The sequence below is a fragment of the Triplophysa rosa genome, linkage group LG10 (genome assembly GCF_024868665.1).
Source record: "Triplophysa rosa linkage group LG10, Trosa_1v2, whole genome shotgun sequence".
Lineage (NCBI taxonomy): Eukaryota > Metazoa > Chordata > Actinopteri > Cypriniformes > Nemacheilidae > Triplophysa > Triplophysa rosa.
The window spans coordinates 25,889,245-25,913,392 of NC_079899.1; the positions used below are offsets into that span (position 1 = coordinate 25,889,245).

The window sequence follows — 24,148 nt, forward strand, 5'->3', positions numbered from 1 at the left end:
CAAAGATCAACCCAGTCAAATCAAAACCATTTCATTTCAGTTACCTGTTGAGACTTGCCACAAAGCCCATAACAGATCGGCTTTTCTTGTTTGTGTCATGATGAACATCCACTCCAATAACCATCAGGTATTTCTGTCAATAAATACATTTTAAGTCTAATTGTCAATTGGCATTTTTGATGGCCTAGTACATGCCTGCTGGGCACTGATAGCACACACTTACCAGAGGAACACTAACTGTCCACAGCTCTCCTCCCAGTTTACAATTAATCTGCAGAAGGATCTTTTGAGCGATGCTTCGGAGCTTCTGAGGATTAGAGATGGTCCGCACATTGATGGCCTAGAAAAAGGAAAAAGACAGACATTTCTGTGACTTAGGAATCTAGTGCAATATATATATATATATAAATCTAACAAAAAAATATAACATTGTCATTTAAGATTAAATCATAAGATCAGAATTAAATGTATTTAGTTTCAGTTGTTTTTTTAACTTTGGTTGCAATTATTGGTAACCAAGCAGCAAATAATGTAGTAAAAATACAAATCTTGAGAATGAGATCAAATGAAACCTGTGATGGTACTGGACTCTGAATACAGCAGAGCTTTTTGATGGCGCTGTACAAGTCGTCTCTGTTCCCCGTCAAAATGCAAACAACCAGCTGCAGACGAGGCTGAAACCCAGGAGAGAAAAAACACTGCATTACACTACTAAACATTTAATAGGACCTACAAATCCTCAAATATAACATTTAATCAGTAGTATTTAGCCATTTCACACACCAACCTCACCCAAACATGATTCATGTTACATGTCCTAAATAACATTGCATTGCCACGTAACATGAAATTGACGTCTAAACAGTAAAAAAAATTCTAAACATGAAATCTCATTTTGTGTCTAATTGTATTGACAATTTCTTACTTCACTGGTGAGTTGAGAGTGAATGCTCTTGACAAAGGTTTCGGTTCGGTCGTCTCGCAGCTCAACGCGGATGGGTCGCTCGATTCTGATGCCCATGGGTCCGGCAACCCTGGAGAATGTGGACACCAGCTCCTCTGCCTGATCGGCTGCTCGTCGGGGATAGAAAATAGCCCAACAGTTCAGAGGGATCTAACAGAGAGGAATCATAAGACATGAGGTTTGTTAGCTATCGAACAAGCTTTATATATAGTCGTTCATTTCCTTTGAATTCATGAAAATAGTTCATAAGTCATTGCGAAAAGGGCTGTCAATTTCATTCATACCAGTTTGCTTGTAAGAAACCATTTTTTACCTAACATAGATTTTACAAAGTGTGTGAGGCAAGACACTAAATAACAGAGCGATCCGACTCGCGATTTCCATGCATTTCAAGATGCTGTTTCTATGGCCTGTGAACTTCAGTTGTTATTGCTCCTGAAATCCGCCTCCTCTCAGCGTCTGCCGAGTGTTGCACATGTACACTCCTTCGCAAACCTATGACTCAGATCTCAGATTGTGCTGACTCACAGTGTTGATGGAAGGGTCTCGAACCACCTCTCTGGACCAGTCCACTGATGAAGATGTGACAAAGGAGGCTGATTGCATGCAGATGGTCTCACTGGGCAGAGTTCTTCCTTGCGTCTATGTGGGTAGAAAAGTTTGGAATTTAAAGGGGTCATTTCAAGACAATCAGACTTTTCCATGTTTAAGTGAGTCGGAATGCTTGATTCTGATTGGCCAGCCGGCTGTTATCGCCTCCGCTTCGCATCAGGTCCTGATCAGACTGTCAGGGCTTATTTCTGCGATAACAACCGGCTGCCTGTACATTATCCCTTACGTTAAAGATTCCTGTGTGTGTGTGTGTGTGTGTGTGTTTTCTGTATGACTGAAGCACACACACAATGACTGGTGCTAATTTCAGGATTCTGTGGTTTTGTGTTTCTCATCAAGTGAAACTTGATTTTCTCATCTTTGTTTGTGTTAAAATGCTTAAAGAAGCATCAAACAACAGCTCATCACAATCTACATGAGATTTCTTGCTATATAAATCCATTCATCTCATTACACGTTTAGTGATGAACAGGTAAAAAACAGTCAAACTTCTGTTTAATCTCATGATCGCACATCACACCAGTGCCAACACATTTCAGCTTTCCATGTGCAGTCAAACAGAAGAAGCATTTCAGTTTCTCTTGTATTTCTGTTTGATTTCACTTCAGATTCATTTAAACGGAGCATCAGTAGGAATCGGAAGCGAGTCTGATGTTCAGTTACAGATTCCGTTTGATTCATTCCTCGGAGATTCACTGAATGAATGAATCGGACGAATTGTGCACTTACAAAACCATTTGATACTTTGTAGATACGAATATTTATTTTGAAGGCATTCTGACAATGCAATAATACAATTTCTCTTTTTTTTAATCATCAAATAGCCAAGGTGTTTTAATATCCTGTGACTGACCGAATGGCATGTTGAGTCTGCTTTGGTTTTTTATTTACTGTATGTTTTTACAAACGTGCTGTTCTGCATTTACAACGAATATGAGTTTATATTTATGTTTATAAGTTTGTTAAAAACACTCTGAATGGCTATGATCGTTTAGACATGAAAATCACAATCTTTACTCTATTGTGATTATACTGTCATGTGGCTACACATTTAAAAGAATAAATGTCAACAGTAAGATTTCAAAGGTCAAGAAGGAAAAGGTTTGTGTTTGACTAGCAATAAGAACTGTTTCTTTGTGTCAAGGACATCTGAAGTGATTCACACTGACCAACATCTCGTCTTGTGTTTGATTCCATGTGAACCGAAGTCGCACACGTGTGTTCATTTGCTATAAGTTGATCACATGACTGCAGGCTGTAGTTATGAATGAATGCATCTCATGTAATGAAATGGTGATGACATCACGCTCTTCTATTGCAATCCTTTAGTGATGTTGTTTTCTTATTTCAACTGAATTCTAATGGCCATAAATGTAAAGCTGAAAACATGAAACTGCAAAATAGTGGATGTTTAAATGTGTGTTTTATTGTCCTGACCGTCGCTGCGTTCACCAAAGTGCTTGTTTATGAATGAAAGTGTAGTTTGACCGTTGTACACATAATGTTTGTGTCTGGATTTCTCATGAGGAAAGCAGTCTGCTTTGTGTCTGGATTAGAATGATTTTTTGATAAACCTGTGGATTGTTACTGGAACTAAACAGATAATATTAGCTACAGATGCACTATTTTTTTTTTTTTTTTTACATTTATCGAGCATCGAGAGAACATAGCACACCTTTTTTTGCCAATTTATGTGTTGCAGCTGATCGAATCTTAAATAAAGGCCTGGAAATGTGTTTCTGCGTTATAATTTCATCACCGAAAGACCTTCGAGACCCAAGACAAAATTTCAGTAAATCACCCTCCACCCAACATTTGACATGACAGCATATTAGAAATACAAAACATAAAATGCATTGATATTGTGATTCAACTCCCCTAACAATGCACTGAAATTAAAAATCTGTAACTTGAAATATTCAGGCAGATTAAGAAATAAAGACAAGGAATTTTTTCAAGCAAATTTATGCATGAAATCAAGATTTACAAACAGACAATCGGCATCAGTTACATGTAAAACCAGAACTGACTTAAGAACAAATAAGCATACTGAACCAATGTAAAAATGATAGAATGCTAATGTGACTTAAGAAAATATTGAATTGACCTTTAACAATCTGTGTAAAACAAGCACCCTGACGTGAAACACTGTTTCAGACAGAAATAACACGTCATTGCATGATTTTGGCTTGTGTATGACTGGTTGTTGAATGCAGTTGTGAGCTTTTTCACTTTAATAATTCCAAAACTATTATAGTTCACATCAATATTCTTGGATTCCAAGCACGCCAGAGAAAAGCTCCGCAAGGCCAGACGGTCTTATAGAGCAATTACAAAAAGAATGATGTATAAGAGTATAAAATTTCTGATCTGATATCATCTTATCGCCTCATACACAAAAATATATTGTAACACGAAAAGTCATTAATCAACGGAGACCATTTGTGAAGGGAATACTGACAAACAAATACAGAAATTAGTGTTCGATGGACAACATAAAACACAGCGACAGCAGGACTGAAGGGATAAAGAATGAAAACTTTGAAGAGGTTTGTGATGATGGTAAGAAGTGTTTATATTGTGTGGCGTTTATTTGTCTGAAGATCTGATGTAAACTAAAGAGGAGAGCAGCAGGAACTCCGGTGGTTTGTTTAACAGCACCAGATTGTCCGATCGGAGGCCGTCATAATGCATCCAGTACCCGTCCATCTGGAATACGGCGGAATAATGATGTTCATCTCTGTTGAAGAGCGTAGCGCCCTCTAACGAGTACCTACAGTATACAACATCAATGTCACACATCCACAATATCCAGTAAAGCACTGTAAGATCTATAGACACAGCTGAGATCTACCGTTGATCAGACAGTTCCAGACGATACGGTACATAAGACAGATCCTCAGACTGCCACATCTGCATGTTGAGAATGATGAAGGGAGGAGGGCCGTGACAAAACACACGCTGACTGAATTCTCTCAACCCGCTGCATCTGAAACACATGACCATGTCCATTCAGCCATCTCAACATAGCAGTGACCCACTGGCGGATCTAGGGGTGGGGCCAGAGGGGCGCTGGCCCCAGCTGAAATCTTATTGGCCCCTGAAGTGCCCCTGTAGCCTACACCTGATATGCGTTTTGGTCGATCGGATCACAAGTGGAAGACGTTAACACAGGTGTAAACGGGGGTATGAAACGTTTTGAGCTTGTCGACTTTCTACAACATCCAGAAGAAGTCGAAAACACATTCGACCGGATTGTGTTAGTGGTGTAACGTTAGACGCTCAAGTGATTGAAGGTGTTCCAGCAGACCGCCTGCTCTCCACGCGCTAGCCAGACGGGATTTAAACTTAACCGGCTAAAGACCTAAAAGATTGGCTTAAAGACAAAAAACGTACAAAGCACAAATGTTTTCTCACCGTTCCAGACTTCTAACACACACTAGACATTAGACGAAAGCGTAAGATGGGGGTAGGGGTGTGTTTGTTTTGGTGATTTGAACATCAACAACGGCTAAGAGAAATCTGACACCTAGGGCTGTCACGATTATGAAATTTGGCTGACGATTAATTGTCTAATAAATCATTGCGATTATGACGATTAATTGTCTGTTTTAGAGCTTTGACTTTTAATTCTCATACATTTTTTATTCAGCTTTGAAACGACCATATTGTTCTGAATATAAAGACTATGTTCTTTTTCTTGGAAATACATAGGAAAAAATTGGGTCATCACACTTAAGGTTTAGGCTTTTACCTGTCAATAATACAACCGCCAAATACTTGTAAATGAAGTAAATTGATCAGGAGTGAATTGAAGCCACCATTAAAATACTATCAGTCATAGAAAAGCTTCTAGTCTGTTTTTTTCTCACTTGCAAGACTACAGTTTTTAATATTATTTAATAATCGTGACAGCTCTACTGACACCCCGCCTTTAAGTTCTCTTTGTCTACCGTTAGAAAGCTAGTCCGCTCAGGGCTCACGCGAGTGCCCGATAGCCAGTGTGAAAGATGCTCGAGAGTATATTTGTTAGGTCAATGGTTTTTGCTGTGGTATTAGATGGTATCTAATTTTGGCATAGGCGTAATTTGCGGGTGGGACATGTCCCCACCACTTTTTGGAAGAAATTAAGAAAAGCTTGCGCAAGGTGTGTATTGTTTAGGGGGCATTAATATTTAAAACGCGTGGAAAGTGCAGGATGTGCCACTTTCTCACCATCTCCTGTTGCTCACACTCGTAAGTTATGTTTGCGGAAGACAGAGAGTTGCGACTTCAGGAATGCGGCCAAGTATAAAGATGCGCGCATCATCCGCGCTCGCGGTGATTGCTTATGCATCCAGTGTCCAAGCACAAAAACGCGTAAACCAATGAACAAGCGACATTTTTAGTCATAGGAATAAACTGTCTTTAAGAGTAGTGCACCTCAACAGCCAAGTGACTTTCCCCAAATGACAGTTTGGGAACCACATACTGTGAGAGCTGGAGTCGAAAAGTGGAGTATAGCCAATGGACGGACCGCTCACTATACATGATAAATATTCCCTAGTTATTACAGAAACTGTTTGTTTGTGTCATCTCTGTCCCCACCACTTTTCAAAACAAAGTTACGCCACTGAATTTGGGTGTCATAGAAGTTTGCTAATCAGAATAGAAGATTACATGGTCAAAAACAACAATAACAACTATTTTATTTTTTGTGGCAGGGCAAGTAAAAATTTGAATCACTGCCTGGGCCAGTCAAAAAATCCTTATTGCGTTGAGCCCTGCAGCTACAACAAAACACCACTTTATTAGCTAATTTACCTTATTTGTTTAGCAGCTAGATTATATGTAGGATTCACATAATAGTTAACAGTTGCATAGTTCAGGGAAGTAAAATAGTTCAGGGACGGATAATAGTGTCTGACACTTAAAACCCTATAGTATTTGGTAATACCAAAAGTGTGTTTATAAGTATATTAAACCTTTGTGCAACAGCGAAAGTTCACAAAACACAAAATATCACTGAACAGCGGACGTTTTCAAAATAACACTTTGAAGAAATGAATGAAACCATTAACGCTGTCAGAATGAGCGAATTAAAGAGAAAATCAGACGACTCACTCGTATTCTTCACAGAGTTCCAGACGCGGGCAGAAAAACTCATCTACTGCTGTCTGAATGAGATCTTTATCAGGCAACTCATGTGGGGGACTGAGGGAGAGAGAGAGAGAGAGAGAGAGAGAGAGAGAGAGAGAGACAGAGAGAGAGAGAGAGAGAGAGAGAGAGAGAGAGAGAGAGAGAGAGAGCGATTAGAGTGTAATTTTGTGTTAGTGCTCCATGTGTGTGTGTGTGTGTGTGTTCATGTTTGTATATCCCGGTGGGGACCTAAACTTGAATACACACCAACTCATGGGGACTCGTGTCACTGGGGACCAAAATTGAGGTCCTCATGGGCACAAAAGCTTATAAATTGTACAGAACAATATTTTTTTTAAATCTAAAAATGAAAAAAGTGTTCTATGATGTTTAGGTTTAGGGGTTGGGTTAGGGGATAAAATATACAGTTTGTACAGTATAAAAATCATTACGCCTATGGACTGTCCCCACGGAGATAATAAACCAGACATGTGTGTGTGTGCACTGTGCACAAACATGTGCAGCGATTGTGAGTGAATCTGATGCACCTTATATGGCAGCGACGGTTTCATGCCAACACCGGACCGACAGACTTTGAGATGAAGCCAAACATGACAAAGACATCAGGAGCTCAAGCATCAATTACTCAACACAACACAGCTGTTATAAACCTGAAGCTGATGGAGTTTCCGTCTCATCGGTTTAAATCTGTACACACACACACGCGCCTGTAGAAGAGCATCGAGAAGCTTCGGGACGCACACACCTGATGCTGATGGTCTTCTGTAGATCCTCCTGAAAGCGCGACGGACAGTCCCAGTTTGGGCACCAGCTCTCCTGCATGCTGGACATCAGGTTCTGCAGGTTCTTGGTGAAGTTCTCGTGCTCGTTGCCGAAGAGATCGATCTCCAGAGCCGCGCAGTGGATCTCAGAGCGGTACTGACGCTTGGACATGCGGTCCCAGATCCACAACATCTTGACGGTCGTGTAGTCGTAAGAGTCCATGAGATACAGAAAGCGTTCCACGAACTGCTTGCCCAGGAACGCTGCCACCTCTCTGGGGAAGGTGTGGTTGTCTCTCAGAATGACGTACAGAAGCATGAGGAAGCCGTCGATGGTGCACGTGTTCTTCAGGTTGATCTTCACGTACAGAGGTGTGCAGGCGATGGCTTTTCTGCCCGCTCTGATGGGATAAACTCCACCCCAGGGCAACACCGGCCGCCAGAACCACACATCACCCTTCTCCTTATTATTGATGGCAGCCCGAATCTCTTCATACAGGGTCCTGGATCTATCAGCAACACAACGACACAATGCTTTAAACTTTTCACTTCTGTACCACATATGCAACATTTCAAATGTTCCATGTTGAAAAAACACGATGCTTTATTTTGTCCTGCGCGAGGAGCGTTTAACCAAATGTATAAGAATAGTAGTTTGTGTTGAGTTGATAAAGTTGACGTATCCCGAGAACTCAAAAAATACACTTTTGAATCACATCTGACAGTTTGGATGAAGCTCGCTCACTGTAAACGGTGACAGACGTTGATATGCTAAAATGATCCGGACTCACCTCTCAATGCTCGCTGTGTGTTCAGAGCGTGATAAGAAGCACCGAAGCTCGTCTGGATCTGTTAAACAGATGAAATCGCTCTCCATAATGTCACGAAAATCTTCATTTCTGCTCAGCCAACATGGCATCTGTTTACCAGCGCAGCGCTCAAGCCCCGCCCACTGCGCGTAGTCACGTACCAAACCGTTCACGACGCCCCGCCCACACGAGCGTCACCTCCAATCTATAAACGTCAGTGTATCATGAAAATGTAAATATTATCACGAAGGATTATTTACAATATAACCATAACGCGGAGTTGTGCAGTCTGATCGGCGTATGACATCACACGCCGATCGAAGCATGAAGTCGAACACAAAAGTCTCGGCTAACGTAAAAAATTACTTGATAAATTAGATGTATAAATTAATTATTACATAGTTTATTATTACAATTACTATGTAATTGTACTATAAATATTTTAAATTACCCTAGTGTTGAATGAAAAAACTCTGACAGCTGCACTAACACATCATGACCAGCAGATGTCAGTCACGTGTTTGATGTGAATCTGAAATCTTTGAAACTCACATTTGGTCTACAGACGTTAATGGTTTTCGATTCTAATTTCTCCGAATCCTAAACTTACTGGTAATGTGTTGAGTTCTGTTATGGTTAGGGAAATCCTACTGGAATAAAAACCAACGCGCACACTACATATAGAAAAGTTGTACTGCTTGTGAAAATAAACAGCTAATGAATCATAATGGCATATATAAAGAATTTCTATTCTTTTTTATTCATCAGGACAGCCGAACAGTAAACTAAATAACGGAAGAAAGAATGGTTTAGTTTAGTCATGATGTTAAACATCCGACCAGTTTGAAGAGATTTTCTCTCGACAGGTGGCGCTGTGGGATCAATAACAGTGGTGAAGGGGCGGGGCAAACACACGAGCTGTGAGAACAGGCCGACTCTCCAAACACACACACACACACACACACACCGAGGAGCTCAGCAGCATCAGCAGCAACATCCTCATCCTAACATCGATGCTGTGCACGAGCGCCGCCAGAAGAGACTGATGTCTGTCTGTCTGATACAATGAAACACGCGCGTGCCGCGTTGTCTGATACACACACGCGTTTAAAGAAGGACTGAAGGTAAGACAGTTTACACATCACACTGCTGTGAGAGGTTATATTTTCCTGACAGCTGATCTGAGATCCGTCTTCCGATGAAGGGTTATATAGTTCATGAATGTGTGAAGACTGCACGCGCGTGTTTTTAACACTTCTCAACAGTCACAGGCGCGCACACACCTGCACTCACTCAGTCCTCTCTACATAGAGTTCTGATGAAAATTACATTTGCTGTTGAGACGAAACAAAAGTCATCAGTCAATATCAAGCCTTAATGTGGAAACGATGGTGGATGTTTAATATAGTTTTAGGTCAGATTAGGTCAACAGGAATAGACATTTCACGTTCTTCTCTCGACGACTCTAAATATGTATGATGCTGAGGTCCTTTGTCTTTGTAAATCACTATTCAGCTTTTCAAACAAGATCATAGTTGCACAGTACAGTGTTTACTTGAACCCTGCAGTGTGTGTGTGTGTGTGTGTGTGTGTCGTATTTTGATAGTTGTGTATTAGAATAGTTTATTTTCTGATTGATGCCCTCGTGAGGTGTGTGACAGGAGGATTATTATCTGTCTTTAGTGGTCTCAGGTTCAGTTTGTTTTTTGTAAGCAGCAAAAACAATATTGTGATTCATTCCGTTGAAATGTGTTCATTGATTTCTCAGAGTGATGTTGTAACTGTTTACCAAACGTCTGTCTGAATTACTAGGTGAAGGATGTTTGATGTTGAAATCACTTGGACTCTTCTTGGCATTCGCAGGGAACCTCTATCTTCAATGTCTTATTAATAATTGTTCACGTTGAAGGTAAATGTCCGTGTCAAAATGACTTCATGATAAAAATACGTTTCATGCAGTCTGGTGTATTAAGGAACATTATCTTTGTTTAAGTTGTGGTGTTGGCTGTTAGACTTGATCGATTCAGTGTCCGTGTGATGGTGAAGATTTTCAGCTGGTCGGCGAGAGAAATGAATGAGTTAAGCAGAATTGTGTCTTGGAAAAGATGTTAAATGACTTCATATTGACTGGGAGCTTTTTGAAGATCTTGAAGATTTGAGGATTTCTGAAGATGTGCCGGACGTCTTTCAACTCATTTACAATCATTCTGTTGTCATGTTTGAGAGTTGAGATGAGACCGAATAAATGAAACGCTTGAAAAATGTTCATGGTGAAGTCACTTTAGAATGTCTGTACTGTATGTCGTCTTCACCAAAATCAAGATTTTAACAAAACTATTGTTTAGTTAGATGACAGAAGTTGTGTCGTATGTTATGTATTTTGTGTGTTATTTTCTTTTTATAAAGGTGTAGATGGTTGTGTTTGGAGAGGGTTTGTTGTGACGTCGGGATCACTGCTGTGTGCTTCTTACATCCAGACAACTTAATTACTGTATGTGTGGACGTATGGACGGAGACGAGAGCGATGTTTGTATGCTATGATCGGTTCTCTTTTTGAGAGATTACTTTTTACAGGATTTGAAGCCAGAATGTTTCAGTTCCAGCACAAGAATATGAATCGTTATGTTAATAAATGCTTGTTATGCTAATATCATGAATTAATTGAGTATATTCACTGTTCTTCATGTCTTGTTTTAGTTTTCAGGTTTATAGGGTATCTGAAGGTGAAATGTTATTTTATATTTCTTATTGTAATGTGAAGGTGGGTGTGTATGTGAGTGCGTGTGTATACGTGTGTATGTGTGTGTGCGTGCGTGCGTGTGTGTGTGCGTATGTGTGCACGTGATTTTATTCAGCAGTGACTTTGACTGACTGATGTTCAGATATGTTAAAATGACGTCACTCTGTGTTGTTTATGAAAAGTAGACATCACAGTGTTTCTGGTCATCTTGTGTGAAATGGAATGGCTGTAAATGTTCTAGTGGTGTACCTGAACCCTGGAAACTGATTTGCATTCTGGGATTGCGTTCTGCTCTCTTAGAAATTGAAGTGAGCAGTCTTACTGACAGCATCAGCATAAGCGTCATAGAAAAACAGAGGTGATCGTGCTTTGTCTGTTGTTGGCCCTAAGTTGTGGAATAGTCTCCCAGTCCATATCAGAACTGCCTCAACTTTATCTATTTTTAAATCTACTCTTAAAACATATTTCTTCTCCTTGGCATTTAATATTCTTTGACCTGGTATGCGAAGATGAACCTTATCCATTTTTATAGTCTGTGTGTTTTATAGTCTGTGTTTTATTACTTCGAATTGCACACCCTGTACATCACTTTGGTCGTTTTAAATGTGCTATATGAACAGACGTTGTTTTGTATTGTTTTATACCGTGTGAAAGGCTGATTAAACATTACATTTTTAATGTTGATAGGCAGCTGAGGTTTAGAAACGGAGCAGTAGATCTTTAAGAACACTTGTCCTGAAAACACAGAAATGTGTTGTGAGAGACTTTGTTTGTGTGTTGTCATTGGTTGTGGGTAAATATTTCAGATGCTGGTCTAATGATTGTGTCATTATTTCTTCAAATATGTCTTCAGTGATTTATGTACAGTCGTGGCCAAAAGTTTTGAGAATGACACAAATATTAATTTTCACAAAGTCTGCTGCTTTAGTTTTTATATGGCGAATTGCATATACTGCAGAATGTTATGAAGAGTGATCAGATGAATTGAGTTTTATTGTGAAGTCCCCCTTTGCCATGAAAATGAACTTAGTCCAAAAAACCATGTACATTCCATTTCAAGCCGGCCACAAAAGACCAGCTGACATCATGTGAGTGATTCTCTGGTTAACACAGGTGAGTGTTGACGAGGACAAGGCTGGAGATCACTCTGTGATGCTGATTAACAGACCGGAAGCTTTAAAAGGAGGCTGGTGCTGGAGATCATTCTTCTTCCTCTGTTAACCGCAAGGGAACACGTGCAGTCATCATTGCGCTGCACAAAAAGGGATTCACAGGCGAGGCTATTGCTGCTAGTAAGACTGCACCTACATCAACCATTTATTGGATCACCAGAAACTTCAATGAGAGAGGTTCTATTGTTGTGAAGAAGGCTTCAGGACGGTCTTGTACAGTTGATTCAGATGTGAGATCGGGGCATCAGCAGTGCAGAGCTCGCTCAGGAATAGCAGGAGGCAGGTGTGAGTGCGTCTGCACACACAGTGAGGACAAGACTTTTTGAGGATGGCCTGGTGTCAGAAGTAGTGTTGTTTTTGGCGGTCTGTTTTAATTTTAGTTTTAGTCTAGTCTTTGTGTCAAGCTGTCATTTTAGTTTTTATTAGTTTTAGTCACGTTCATACACTTTTTAGTCTAGTCAAGTTTCAGTCGACTAAAAGTCTGAGCATTTTAGTCTTATTTTAGTCAGAATTATCCAGGACTATTTTCGTCTAGTTTTAGTCAATGAAAACTGATGACATTTACTCTAGTTTTAGTCAATGAAAATTGTATTTTAGTCTCTTTTTAGTAATGCAATTCTATTTAACCCCGTCAATATAGTATAGTAAGTACCTAGTAGTATAGACGAAACCAAAATTTTCTTTTAGCCAAACCCATTTCAAACAAGATTAAACTCAAGAATACATCCATTCCAGACACGGAAGACGCTCTGATTTGAATTTAAGGCCGTCGGTAGGGGTGGGAATCTCTAGGCACCTCACGATGCGATTCGATTACGATTCAGAGGGATGCGACGATAAAACGATCGTCGATGCATCTTTTTCCTATACAGATTTTCTTTTTCTTGCTGTGTGACTATTAAAATCAAAGTATTTGTCATAACCAGACCGATTTTACTTCCAATATCCTTTATTAATAAAACAAATGGAAGTGATTTGGCAAGTCAACTGGAAGGTTACATTTGCCAGCATTGCAAAGAACCAACAGGAAAAGAGTGACTGCCCTCAGTGCCCTGTAGTAGCATACAGAATGCAGTAAATTAATACAGACTTTTTTTGCACATAACCTGTTTGGTAGCACAGGCCAAACAGTAGGAGCACAAGTATAAATCGTCGGTTGTCATCATTTAAAAAAAAATGATGCAAGTGCAGTTCATCATGAAAAGACAGGTAACTGACAAAAGACATTCATGTTACATACAGATGGATAAATTGGGGCCATATAATTTTTACACTACCTAAATTTGTTTAAATTTTTCTCATTTGTGTGTTTTTCCTTTTTTACTATACAGTAGTGGTATATTTGTCCACATAAATTGTAGTATACTATAGTAAACTGCAGTAAAATTCTTAGATACTATCGTGTTTTTGAACTTTACTATAGTATACAGTGTTTATCAATTTACTACAAGGGCACTACAATTTTCAATAGGAAATACTATAGTTCACTAAAGTCTGAAGAGTGTTCAGTTTAACGGACTTTTATTTTGACGGGTCTTTGGGAAGACGCTTGAGTTTTTGTGTTTGCCGTTAGCTTCACTCAAACAGTAAACGCTCGTAAAATAAACTCTCAGAGCAACTGTGGAGATGAAGTTCATGTGTTCATGTCCTCATACAGTGCAGACGCAGATAAATCCTCGACCATCACTCGTGTTGTATGTTAAACTGTGCACATAATTCACTCAGACACGCAGAACAGCCAGATGACATTGAAATAACAGGATTCAGCTACGCATCTAGGTTAAAGCATCAGACGAAATAACGTTATAACATATCGTCTCGTTTTGGTCAACGAAAATGAAGAGACATTTTAGCATAGTTTTTATTTTGAAAACCACATTTAGTCTTGTTTTTATTCGTCAACAACATTACACATTTAATTATAGTCATCGTCACATGACCAGCATTTACGTTGAGTCTCGTCTCGTTTTCGTCACGTGATAAAAGTTCGTTGACGACCATATTTAGTCATAATTTTAGTTGACGAAAGCAACACTAGTCAGAAGCCACTTCTCTTTAGGAAAAACATCAGGGACAGACTGTATTCTGCAAAAGGAACAGGGATTGGACTGCTGAGGACTGGGGTAAAGTCATTTTCTCTGATGAATCCCCTTTCCCATTGTTTGTGGCATCCGTAAAAAAGATCCTTTTTGTCCGGAGAAGAAAAGGTGAACGCTACAATCAGTCCTGTGTCATGCCAACAGTAAAGCATCCTGAGACCGCTCATGTGTGGGGTTGCTTCTCAGCCAATTCTGCCTCAGAACACAGCCATGAACAAAGAATGGTACAAAAACATCCCCGGAGAGCAACTTCTCCCAACCACCCAAGAACAGTTTGTTGATGAACAATGCCTTGTCCAGCATGATGGAGCACCTTGCCATAAGGCAAAAGTAATAACTAAGTGGCTCGGGGACCAAACATCAACATTTTGGGTCCATGGCCAGGAAACTCCCCAGACCTTAATCCCATTGAGAACTTGTGGTCAATCCTCGAGCAAAACAAAAACCTACAAATTCTGGCCAACTCTAAGCAATGATTATGCAAGAATGGGCTGTCGTCAGTGAGGATGTGGAGCAGAAGTTGATTGACAGCATGCCCAGGCCAATTGCAGAGGTCTTGAAAAAGAAGGGTCAACACTGCAAATATTGAGCAAATATTCACATGATGAACACAGCAGCACGTTATTCTATTCTGATGAATCTGTGGAATGATACGTCCAGTAAATGATGAAATGTGATATGAAGAGTTTGGTTCCAAAATGAGATGACTCGGTTTTAAAAAAAAACAAAAATCATGTTTTTTTATTATGTTTACATGTTTTATTGTGTTAGTTAACTGTATTTCTTGAGTTATTGTGGCTTAAATCAAAACAAACCAACGGCAGTTTGATATTTATTGGAATGCACAATAAAAAACATGATTTTTGAAACAACTTGGAACCAAACTCTTCATATATTGAATGGTTTCTGCTTTGGTTGAGTTATTGGGGTCTTGAAAGGGTTAAACGTGTAAACCTCTCTTGACCTCTGACTGACCCCAGCGCAGTGACATCATACTAACATGCTAACCATCAGCAAATGATTCCTGCACTTCAGCTTTTAACATGGATTGTAGGGCTGGGTATCGATTCTGATGTTCCAATTCGATTCCGATTCACAAGCTCTCGATTGGAGTCAAGGATTATAGATTTAATACAAATCCTATAGGTATTTCTAAAAAAGATCTGTAAGCATCAGATTACAAAGGTGAACTAAAAAAAGAAAAGAAGAGCCACAAACCTGTATATCAAACGTTATTTTGGGGTACACTTGGGTATATTGAAACGGAACAGTCGCACATCTTGATCAAACAGGGTCAGGTTGTTTTACATCTAAGATATAACAAACAAAATGTCACAAAATTAGTTGTAAAGAGAGGCAATTAATTAATTAAGCAATGAAAGAACAATATGCTCCCTGTTGTAGCATCCACACCTTTTAAAAAGAAAAGTGACATCTAGTGGATAGTAGTAGCTATAACATTCACGTTAATGAATGTTCAGTGCTTGCAGAAATATGAAAGAAAAATTTGATTCACGGCTTTTGATAATCAATATTGAATCGACCGCATTAAAAAAAAAAACGATTAATCGATTATTATTTTTTCCCAGCCCTAATGAATTGATTGAATAACACGCATGATAAACAGTGTTATTGGGCCCTATTGTACACCCAGTGCGCCAATGCGGCGCAAGGCGCAGCGTAAGTGTTTTTGCTAGTTTCAGCCCGAGGCAGATTTCATTTTCCAGTTTAAATAGCAAATGCATTTGCGCTCATTTGTGCGCCCATGGGCGTGCTGGTCTAAAAAATAGCTGCTTTCAGGCGCATTGTTGGCGCGTTGATAGTTTGAGGAACTGAAAATAGACTGCGCCAAAGACCAACTCAAACCTGCTCTAAATGGCGCAATTTTTTTTAGTTATTTAAAGAGCGCGTTAGGAATATGCGCCTATATGCGGGTGCACAGCGCTCGTACATTCTGCTTATTACACACAGAGGGACGCGCAGCAGCACACAATAATGCCAAATATTTATCAAAATGAATTACAATGTAAAAGATTATTATTGTGGACATAAAGATACAAATCCGGCTTGTCCTGTAGATGGTCTGCTCGCGCGCTTTAACCTCTCGCACGAGCAGACGCGTTTCCTTTCTGGAGAAGTGTCTGCTCTTCCAAATTCCGCCGTGTAAATAGCGAATCCGCCATGGCGCGAGCACAACTGGCCCTTAAAGGGAATGGAAGATGACACTCTGATTGGTTTACTGCACGTTACGCCCAAAAAACACCCATTACTCATTAAGAGAATCGGGACAACTCGTTTAGACCATGCGCCCGGGCGCGCCAACCGTTTTCCCGCCGTTAACCTAGCAAAAGTGGATTCAGACACGCCCTGAGTGCACCTGCGCCCTGCGCTTTAGACCATGCGCTTAGATCGTGAAAATAGGGTCCATTGTGTTGATGTTAAGCAGTAGAGCGGCTGATAAACATTGGCTTCGTATTTATTTGTACTGCTCAACATATTGAGCGAATGTTTTTATGTTAAAGAGAAGCTCCATTGCTTTGACTCAGATGTCTAAAGTGAGATGAATAATAATATGACATTAAAAGAAATAAGACATGGAGCAGATCAATATGACATCAGATGTCAGGTGCGTGCGTGTGGTTGGACCGCTCTCTTCTCTCGTTCCTCCCGTCAGGTTTAATGTGAGGGACAGCGCGGCGGGACAGTTTTCAGTGGTTGATCCTGTCCGTCAGGTTTACAAGACTCACAGAAACTCATTTGATATAAAGTGTTGATCTGGACGACACTCTTCATCCGTCGTAAGATATTTTGATATCATTTTCATGTTTTAAAGCGTGTGTGTGTGTAACTCATAATAGCTGTGTCTTTACACTTCTGCTCTCTGCTTTCAGCTTCAAAGAAAACGTTTAAATAGAAACTAGTTTTGTTCAACATTATTGTGTGTCTGTGTGCAGTTGAATGTCAAGTTTTTAACATGCTTTCTTTTCTTCTCTCATGATGGAATCTGTGTTAAATATAGAACTGAAGCATTTCTTCTAGTGGTCTCAGACGTGTGTTTGTTATTTTTGTTTCTTAGACACACGTACAGTCATAAAGCTTGCGTGATCTTCTGCTCTCATGTGCACATTTATAAACGCTCCGATCAGATTTCTGGAGCAAGTGATATTTTATACCGTAACACAATCTCTGAACTCAAGACATGATTCCTGAGCGCTGAACTTCAGCTTCATCTCACGCGTTCATCAGGTTTACAGCTATCATAAACGGATAGGTGGTATGTGTTGATTGATATGTTCGTGTATTAACTTGATACTGTGCTTGAACCATGGTAAATCTTAAAGTCCCTGTGAAATTAAAAATGACTTCTGATTTTTTCATGAAATGTTGCAGCGTTTATTATAAATAGTTGAATGATGTGGGTCATTCTCTTTTTAAAATTTGTGTGCCCTCATAATCTTTAGTTAAAATATGAAAATTAACTTCCTTCCTGTAATGACTATCCTATCCATCTTAAATAACGTATGTTTGATGGCTTGGGCGGAGCATCTGTTAACTCCTCATTCTTTTACAAAGAATTGTGCAGCATTAGAGAAATAATTAAAGGGCAGTTCCTCAACTCATTCTGGGAAAAAAATGCGATTAAATCGCATCACGAAATCAGAATTGTGAATCGCATCGCGCGCTGAGTGAATCGTTACATCCCTACTGGTTTGTGCGCGTGGCGTGCCTGCGTGTTTGTTTGTTTGGCACCTGGCGGATCCAGAAGGAATTCCCTCCCGGTCCACATCCACAGATTGATCGGTGTATGACATCAGCGTCACAATATCATAATCAGTACACCTATCGTCTGCGCGACGTTGCACGAAGTCAAACACACATGATATTATCAGATATTGTGATGATTTTAAAGTCGATTTTAAAGTGTCTCTCTCTCTCTCTCTCTCTCTCTCTCTCTCTCCCTCTCTCTCTCTCTGTGTGTGTGTGTGTGTGACGGCTGGTTTTATTAAAGCTGATGTTGTACTAAAGCTTTCGTGAGCAGCTGTGGCTGATGCTGTGTTTTTGCCATAGACTCAAATTGTGCTTATTCTCATCTATTTCCTGCTGTTGTCCTGCTTCAACATCGTCCTCACATACATCTGGAGAAACATGCTGTACATGACTCAATAAACATCTGAAAGCGCACATTTCTGTATTCTCTTGAGTGTATTGTGTGAGGTGATCTGACTGATGTTCTCTGATCAGTCCTGTTTGCACGAAACTCCGTCACAGGTCTTACCAGCTGAATTCGTCGATCATGATCGTTTCAACATTCTGCAGGAATTGTACTATTATGCAAATGCGGTTTTGCATTTTTGCAGCAATATAAAAATAGAATGACTGTGTGTGTGGATGCACATAAATACATATATTTCTGAATTCATGCCTAACTGTATGCAAAAGAGAATCTCGTACAGTTTTCTATAGACGTGGCTGTGAGATTTTCATATGAAGATTAGGGACGGGTATCGTTAACGTTTTATCGATGTGGATACGGTTGTCGATACTCGCTATAATTTGGTTCAAAAAGACTTGATGTGAGTTACTTTATTACAGCTGAACTTTAGAACTGCAGATCATGCTTCTAAGCAAACAGAAAATGCCACATAACAAAACACATTTTTTAAATAAAAGGCCCTTTGTACCCCCTTGTGTGCACTTATTTCAACCGAAAGATTTAGATTTGCATTTTAAACCCGATGTAGTGTGAATGCGAGTACTAACTAAAGACATATTTTATAATGTATGCATCTGAATTGTAATACATTAGTCTTCTTAAGATGTGTGTTTTGTGTTTATTGTCTTGAGGTTGTTCCTGTCATGATGTCTCGGTATCATCAGCGGTTCGAGCGGGATTTGCGGAGCACGTGGGAGCGCAGAGACGCATGTGCGGTGAAGAGCAGCTGTGCAGGAGCGGTTAACGGATGCTTCTCTTCAGTCTCCAGCATCAGTAACAATCGTCCGGGTCTCCTCCCGCTGCCCGTCATCCCCGCACTGCTGACCTCGCCCGTCACCTGCAGCACACCAAACACTGATCCCACCTGCACCACCTCCATCACCAAGGTAAAGTCTCTTCTCAGGTTCACTTGTGCTTATAACTTTAACTTGTGATCATATGTTTTCATGTTGGACAGAATGTTTGAGCTGCTGTTTTACAAACGGTTATTTATCATGTTAAAGGGATACTTTACGCAATCATGAAAATTCTGCCATCATTTGCTCACCCTGTATAAATGTTTTTGTTCTGATGAACAGAAGGGAAGATATTTGGAAGAATGTCAGTATGTCATCCCCCATTTACTGCCATAGTAGGAGAAATAAATACTATCTGTTTGATTACTGACGTTCTTCCAAATATCTTCCTTTGTGTTCATCAGAACAAAGACATTTACACAGTTTTGAAACAACCCGATGTTATGTAGGGATGATGACAGAATTTTCATTTTGGAGTCAACTGTCCCTTAACTTTAAAAGTATTATAAACATGTTCAGCATGACTCGAGGTCAGTATTTTAAAATAAAGTGTTGTGCGAGAGACATGAGCGGACGACTAACATCCAGCACTGCAGTCAAACTCGATGTGAAATGAATGAACATGAAACGTGTGTTAGGAAAACAGGGTCAGTATTGTTTTAGGATCGATCAGGATGTCTGTTCAAATTGGTTGAGTTTGTCCAGAAAAACACATTTGCTGGTTTGTTTTAACAGACGAATGGATGGAAGTGTGATTTTGAGGGTTTTAGTCAAGTTCAATGCTTTGAAATGAGCAGGTGTAATGTTCGTGGTTTGAGGCGGTGCACTGAAAAAACGTGTTCATTCAGCCAATTAAAAAATGTTAGGGTAAGGATTCACATCTATATTTTAACTTCAGCTTGAACTTTTTTTTCATTGGCTCAAGTTAAAAAATATACACTCAAAAAGAAGTGAACTGTCGCTGTTGTTAGTTTTACTAAACCCATCCTTGTTCACAGTACATAAAGAATGCAAGTAACTACATTAACGTAAGTTAACTATGTTATTTATACTACAAATGTAGATCTGTTGGCTTTACTTAACAAGTGTTTGACTGGTCAACTTAACATTGTTGAGTAGAAAGCAAAACCCTATAATATTGGACCTATTGTTGAGTTTACTTAATATAAACAAGTTAACTCAACACGACTGGTTGAGGGGGATTTTCAGTTCCCAGCATGACTTTACATTTAGGCAGTAAATTTCGAAATTTAGTTTTATTTTAAGTAAAGATAAAGACTTGTTTGTGCTTAATGTTCGTTTATCTTTGAGGTTTGAAAGAGTTTGTTGTATTTTTGATATTTAGAGTGTACCATTGTTTATAAGAGTGGTACATGTGAGAGGTTAAAGCGCGCCCATGATGTCTATTGCATCATTCAATGAGCATTAACTGTGCTAATGCCCGTACTGAGATCCTCTCAGCTGATTTGCTCACTGTGTTTTGACTTACATGCAGTAAGTCTGCATATAATTTATGTAGGATATTTTTTTATTTTTTGTTTGTTCTCTCTGTTTATGGAATTTTAGAAGTTGTTGGATTTGTTGTTGGATTTGTACAGCACTTTGGTCAGTGTAATGCTGAATTTAAATGTGCTTTATAAATAAATGTACTTACTTACTTACTATGACAATAAAAAGTATCATTGAGAAGGATAAATATTGAGTTTAATTAACTTAAAATTACTGGTACAATCTGAATGGTTTGAATTTACTCAAAAAAGTTTTGTCAACTTTACTTGAATTTCTTTTGTTCACACAACTAAATCGTTAATTGTAGAAACCACTCAACATATTTGAGTGGAACCACTTGACACTAGACACTACTTTTTTTACGTAAATCCAACAAATCGTTTCTTTGAGTGTAGATTTGATCTGTGTGACGTCAGTGAGAATTCTTATTGATGTGTGAAAGTCCTGCTACAGTCTTCATATGAGGAATAAAGCGATGTTAGATTTGCAAACGTCTCTGGGCAGAAGCAATAGACGTATGCGTCTTTCATTATGTGTGTGTGTTTGTGCTCTGAGCTTCTTTATTACCGCAAATATTATGGGCTGCACGCAAGTAAGAACGTGCGCTGTGAAGCCATTTGACTGCATATGAAATGATCCGTCACTTTGTGAGAAGGTCGAGGTCGCATGTCTTGAGTCCATAATCAATTCTGCTGAACCACTCAAACAAATCAGTTTATCTCATTCACATTCAGAAGAAAAGATAATTTTACTCGAAAGTACTTCAGATGAATTAAAGCTCATTTCTGTAAGTGAAAGCACATGTTTTATGTTAGTGTTCTGCAGAGGAAAGAAACTTGAAATGACATGAGGATGAATAAACGATTAAAGAATTCTCATTTTTGGCTGAACTATTGCTGTTTTCAGCCTGAATACCTCAGATTAAAAACGGTTTCTGCCCTGTTCTGAGATCAGGGAGGGTCTCAGTTTGTCATTCATGGATATAGTCATGTTCTTTACCGGTCTGGGCTGCGCGATCTCTTTTACGGCCGTGTCTCTTTGATATTGTAAATGTGGAGCACCCTTCTCACGCTTCCGAGTTTTTGACCGCCGCATCGTTCGACGCAGGGTTAGCGATGTTCCGGTTACAGCAGTATCCAAGTCTAACAAGAGTATCTGCATTAAATGCCTTCGTATAAATAAAGTAAACGAGCTTAATACCTTACTACCGCCTGTTTAAAGTTAAGAGCTTCATTTAAAAACACCCCTGTTTTTGCTGTTTTGGTCTTAATCTAAGGTTTGTACTGTTTACGGGACAGCAACCTGAGGCAGGTACTTGCTGATTTTAACTACTGAACTGCATATAATAAATCCAGTGATGATCTTCTCTGTCTCGTTTTATTCTTTATGTCCGTCTGGTTTGGTTTTGCATTATGTTGATAAAATAAACGTTACAGTAAAGGCAGCACTTAAAAAAATGTCTTTTGTTGTCTGTTTTTACTAGTGCTTCTGACTTAAAAAAAATATTTGATTAATGTTAAATATATAATATCAGATGTTTTTCTCGTGGGTGCGCTGGATCATTGCCATGCATTATGTATGTGTGTTTTATTATGTCTGCTCTGTGTTACTGTGATAGGGGAGTGAATAATTGTTTATGTGTACAGTATATTAAAATAAACGGAAGACCGTGATTATTCAGGAACATTAGAATCTTATGTGCAGTAGGAGTGTAACGGTACGTGTATTCGTACCGAACCGTCACGAGCAACATTCCAAATATAGTCATCATTCCTATGCCCTACTCCCTTCGAAGGGCAGATCCCTCGGAGTTTAGACTTTGGAGTGAACAGGGCATTTACATGCCATTATGTAGACGTTTGGAATGGTATTTCCTCATTATCTTCAGCTGGCATGTTCCAGTGACAACGAAGCATTGTGTCCGTCAGCAGATGTCGCTGTTTTAATGGCATAACCTAAGCATTTGCAAATAAACATACATTTTATATTTTAAAAAGTTTTTAAAATAATATATAAACACTAATATATATAAACTTTTCAAAATATGAAATGTATTGTTTATTTGCAAACAGTTTATTTGCGGTTTTATGCTTAAGTTATCTGCTGACGGACACAATGCTTCGTTTTCACAGGAACATGCCAGCTGAAGATAATGAGGAAATCACGTTGCTTCCTTTGCCAAGTGCATACCAAACGTCTACAAAATGGCACGTAAATGCCCTGTTCACTCCAAAGTCTAAACTCCAAGGGCTCTGCCCTTCGAAGAGAGTAGGGCATAGGAATGATGACTTCATTTGGAATTTTCCCCATGACGGCTCGTGATGGTCCGGTACGAATACGCGTACCGTTACACCCCTAATCTGCAGTATTGAAAGCGACCCATTAAAAGATTGGAGGAGGACAATACAGCTGTTTATGGTAAGCATTTAATAATAAGGTCTAATTTATTAATATTAGTCACAGCGCTATGTAATACTTGTATTTCTTAACCTCGGTTAATTTTAAAGTTCTACATTTATTATTAAGTTTTAACATTTTACATTTGGTATTATGAATGAACAAAGAATCGTATTTTAATTACATTAATTAAAGTAATTTAATTACATTTAATAATTACAATAAATGTAATTACATTCATAGTATGTATCTGAAAGGATGTTTTCTGCCAAGGGTCTAACTGTCAACAGGCTCAAGACTACACCTGAACATGTTACTTTTATAAATAGAAACTAGCCAAGCTTTGGATTTAGGGAGGCCTGCTATTTTTATTTAACGAAAAAACTTTCTGACAGAAAAAAACTTCTGTGTTTTCGTTTTGTCATAATTTGTTAATGATTTAAGTGATTTTTTTATTTAAGTAATGCTTTTTATTTATTTTAGTTTAGTTTTTCTCCATTGTCCAAAACGCTGCAGGTTCGTGAAAATGCGTCATCCGGAGGACACAGCCTTCTAAATGAGATGCAACAGCAAAAACGCTGTATTTTCCACATACCGTGCATGTTTGTATCTCCTCTTTGCTCCGCCTCTCTGAAACGCGAGGATTTTTAACAAAGCTCATGGCTCTGAAAAGCGAGGTGTGCTGTGATTGGCCAGTTAACCAGTGCGTAGTGATTGGTGGAATATTGCAAGCGTGTGAGGGAAATGTAACGCCTCTGACCATATTTGGAACATCAGGTTCCTCTTCAATTGTACTGACAGGTACGCCCACCTTACTTGCGTCTACATTTGGGCGGTCTAAGTCAAATCAGACCACCAACTGACGTAGATTTGTGGGGGTGTGGCTACATGAGGAGTTTCAGGCAGGTCTGGGTGAGCATTCGCTCTTAGATAGAA

The 24,148-nt window shown here is 39.2% G+C and overlaps 3 protein-coding genes across 4 annotated transcripts in view; 1 reads left to right on the top strand and 2 right to left on the bottom strand.

The window, feature by feature from the left end:
- Positions 1 to 6: 6 nt before the first annotated feature.
- On the bottom strand, positions 7 to 1,671 carry LOC130559946 (piwi-like protein 2). Its single transcript, XM_057343342.1, has 5 exons — positions 1,493 to 1,671; positions 926 to 1,114; positions 573 to 674; positions 224 to 340; positions 7 to 133 (listed from the first exon to the last, which is right to left on the bottom strand). Exons 1-5 carry the CDS (start codon positions 1,568 to 1,570, stop codon positions 41 to 43), a joined length of 579 nt encoding a protein of 192 aa, XP_057199325.1. The 5' UTR covers positions 1,571 to 1,671; the 3' UTR covers positions 7 to 40.
- A 1,854-nt stretch (positions 1,672 to 3,525) lies between these two features.
- LOC130559949 (uncharacterized protein C14orf28 homolog) lies at positions 3,526 to 8,420 on the bottom strand. Of its 2 annotated transcripts, XM_057343346.1 has the most exons (5): positions 8,268 to 8,420; positions 7,461 to 7,985; positions 6,680 to 6,769; positions 4,431 to 4,565; positions 3,526 to 4,349 (listed from the first exon to the last, which is right to left on the bottom strand). In XM_057343346.1, exons 1-5 carry the CDS (start codon positions 8,393 to 8,395, stop codon positions 4,166 to 4,168), a joined length of 1,062 nt encoding a protein of 353 aa, XP_057199329.1. In that variant the 5' UTR covers positions 8,396 to 8,420; the 3' UTR covers positions 3,526 to 4,165. The 2 variants fall into 2 exon arrangements, with proteins under 2 accessions (XP_057199329.1, XP_057199330.1); XM_057343347.1 differs by lacking the exon at positions 6,680 to 6,769 and having other exon boundaries at positions 3,527 to 4,349.
- An 835-nt stretch (positions 8,421 to 9,255) lies between these two features.
- Positions 9,256 to 24,148, top strand: part of LOC130559947 (kelch-like protein 29) — a 52,003-nt gene continuing 37,110 nt past the window's right edge. Inside the window, 2 exon segments of the mRNA XM_057343344.1 lie at positions 9,256 to 9,409; positions 19,142 to 19,396. Coding sequence (XP_057199327.1) covers positions 19,154 to 19,396 — 243 coding nt within the window. The 5' untranslated portion in view covers positions 9,256 to 9,409; positions 19,142 to 19,153.

Coding starts and splice junctions, on each gene's coding strand:
- LOC130559946 (XM_057343342.1), bottom strand. CDS start 1,570: ATGCAATCAGCCTCCTTTGTCACATCTTCATCAGTGGACTGGTCCAGA. Junction 341..572: donor AGAGTCCAGTACCATCACAG/GTTTCATTTGAT, acceptor TCCTTTTTCTAG/GCCATCAATGTGCGGACCAT. Junction 134..223: donor GGACAGTTAGTGTTCCTCTG/GTAAGTGTGTGC, acceptor ATTTATTGACAG/AAATACCTGATGGTTATTGG.
- LOC130559949 (XM_057343346.1), bottom strand. CDS start 8,395: ATGCCATGTTGGCTGAGCAGAAATGAAGATTTTCGTGACATTATGGAG. Junction 7,986..8,267: donor CACACAGCGAGCATTGAGAG/GTGAGTCCGGAT, acceptor TGTTGCTGATAG/ATCCAGGACCCTGTATGAAG. Junction 4,350..4,430: donor CTGGAACTGTCTGATCAACG/GTAGATCTCAGC, acceptor TGTATACTGTAG/GTACTCGTTAGAGGGCGCTA.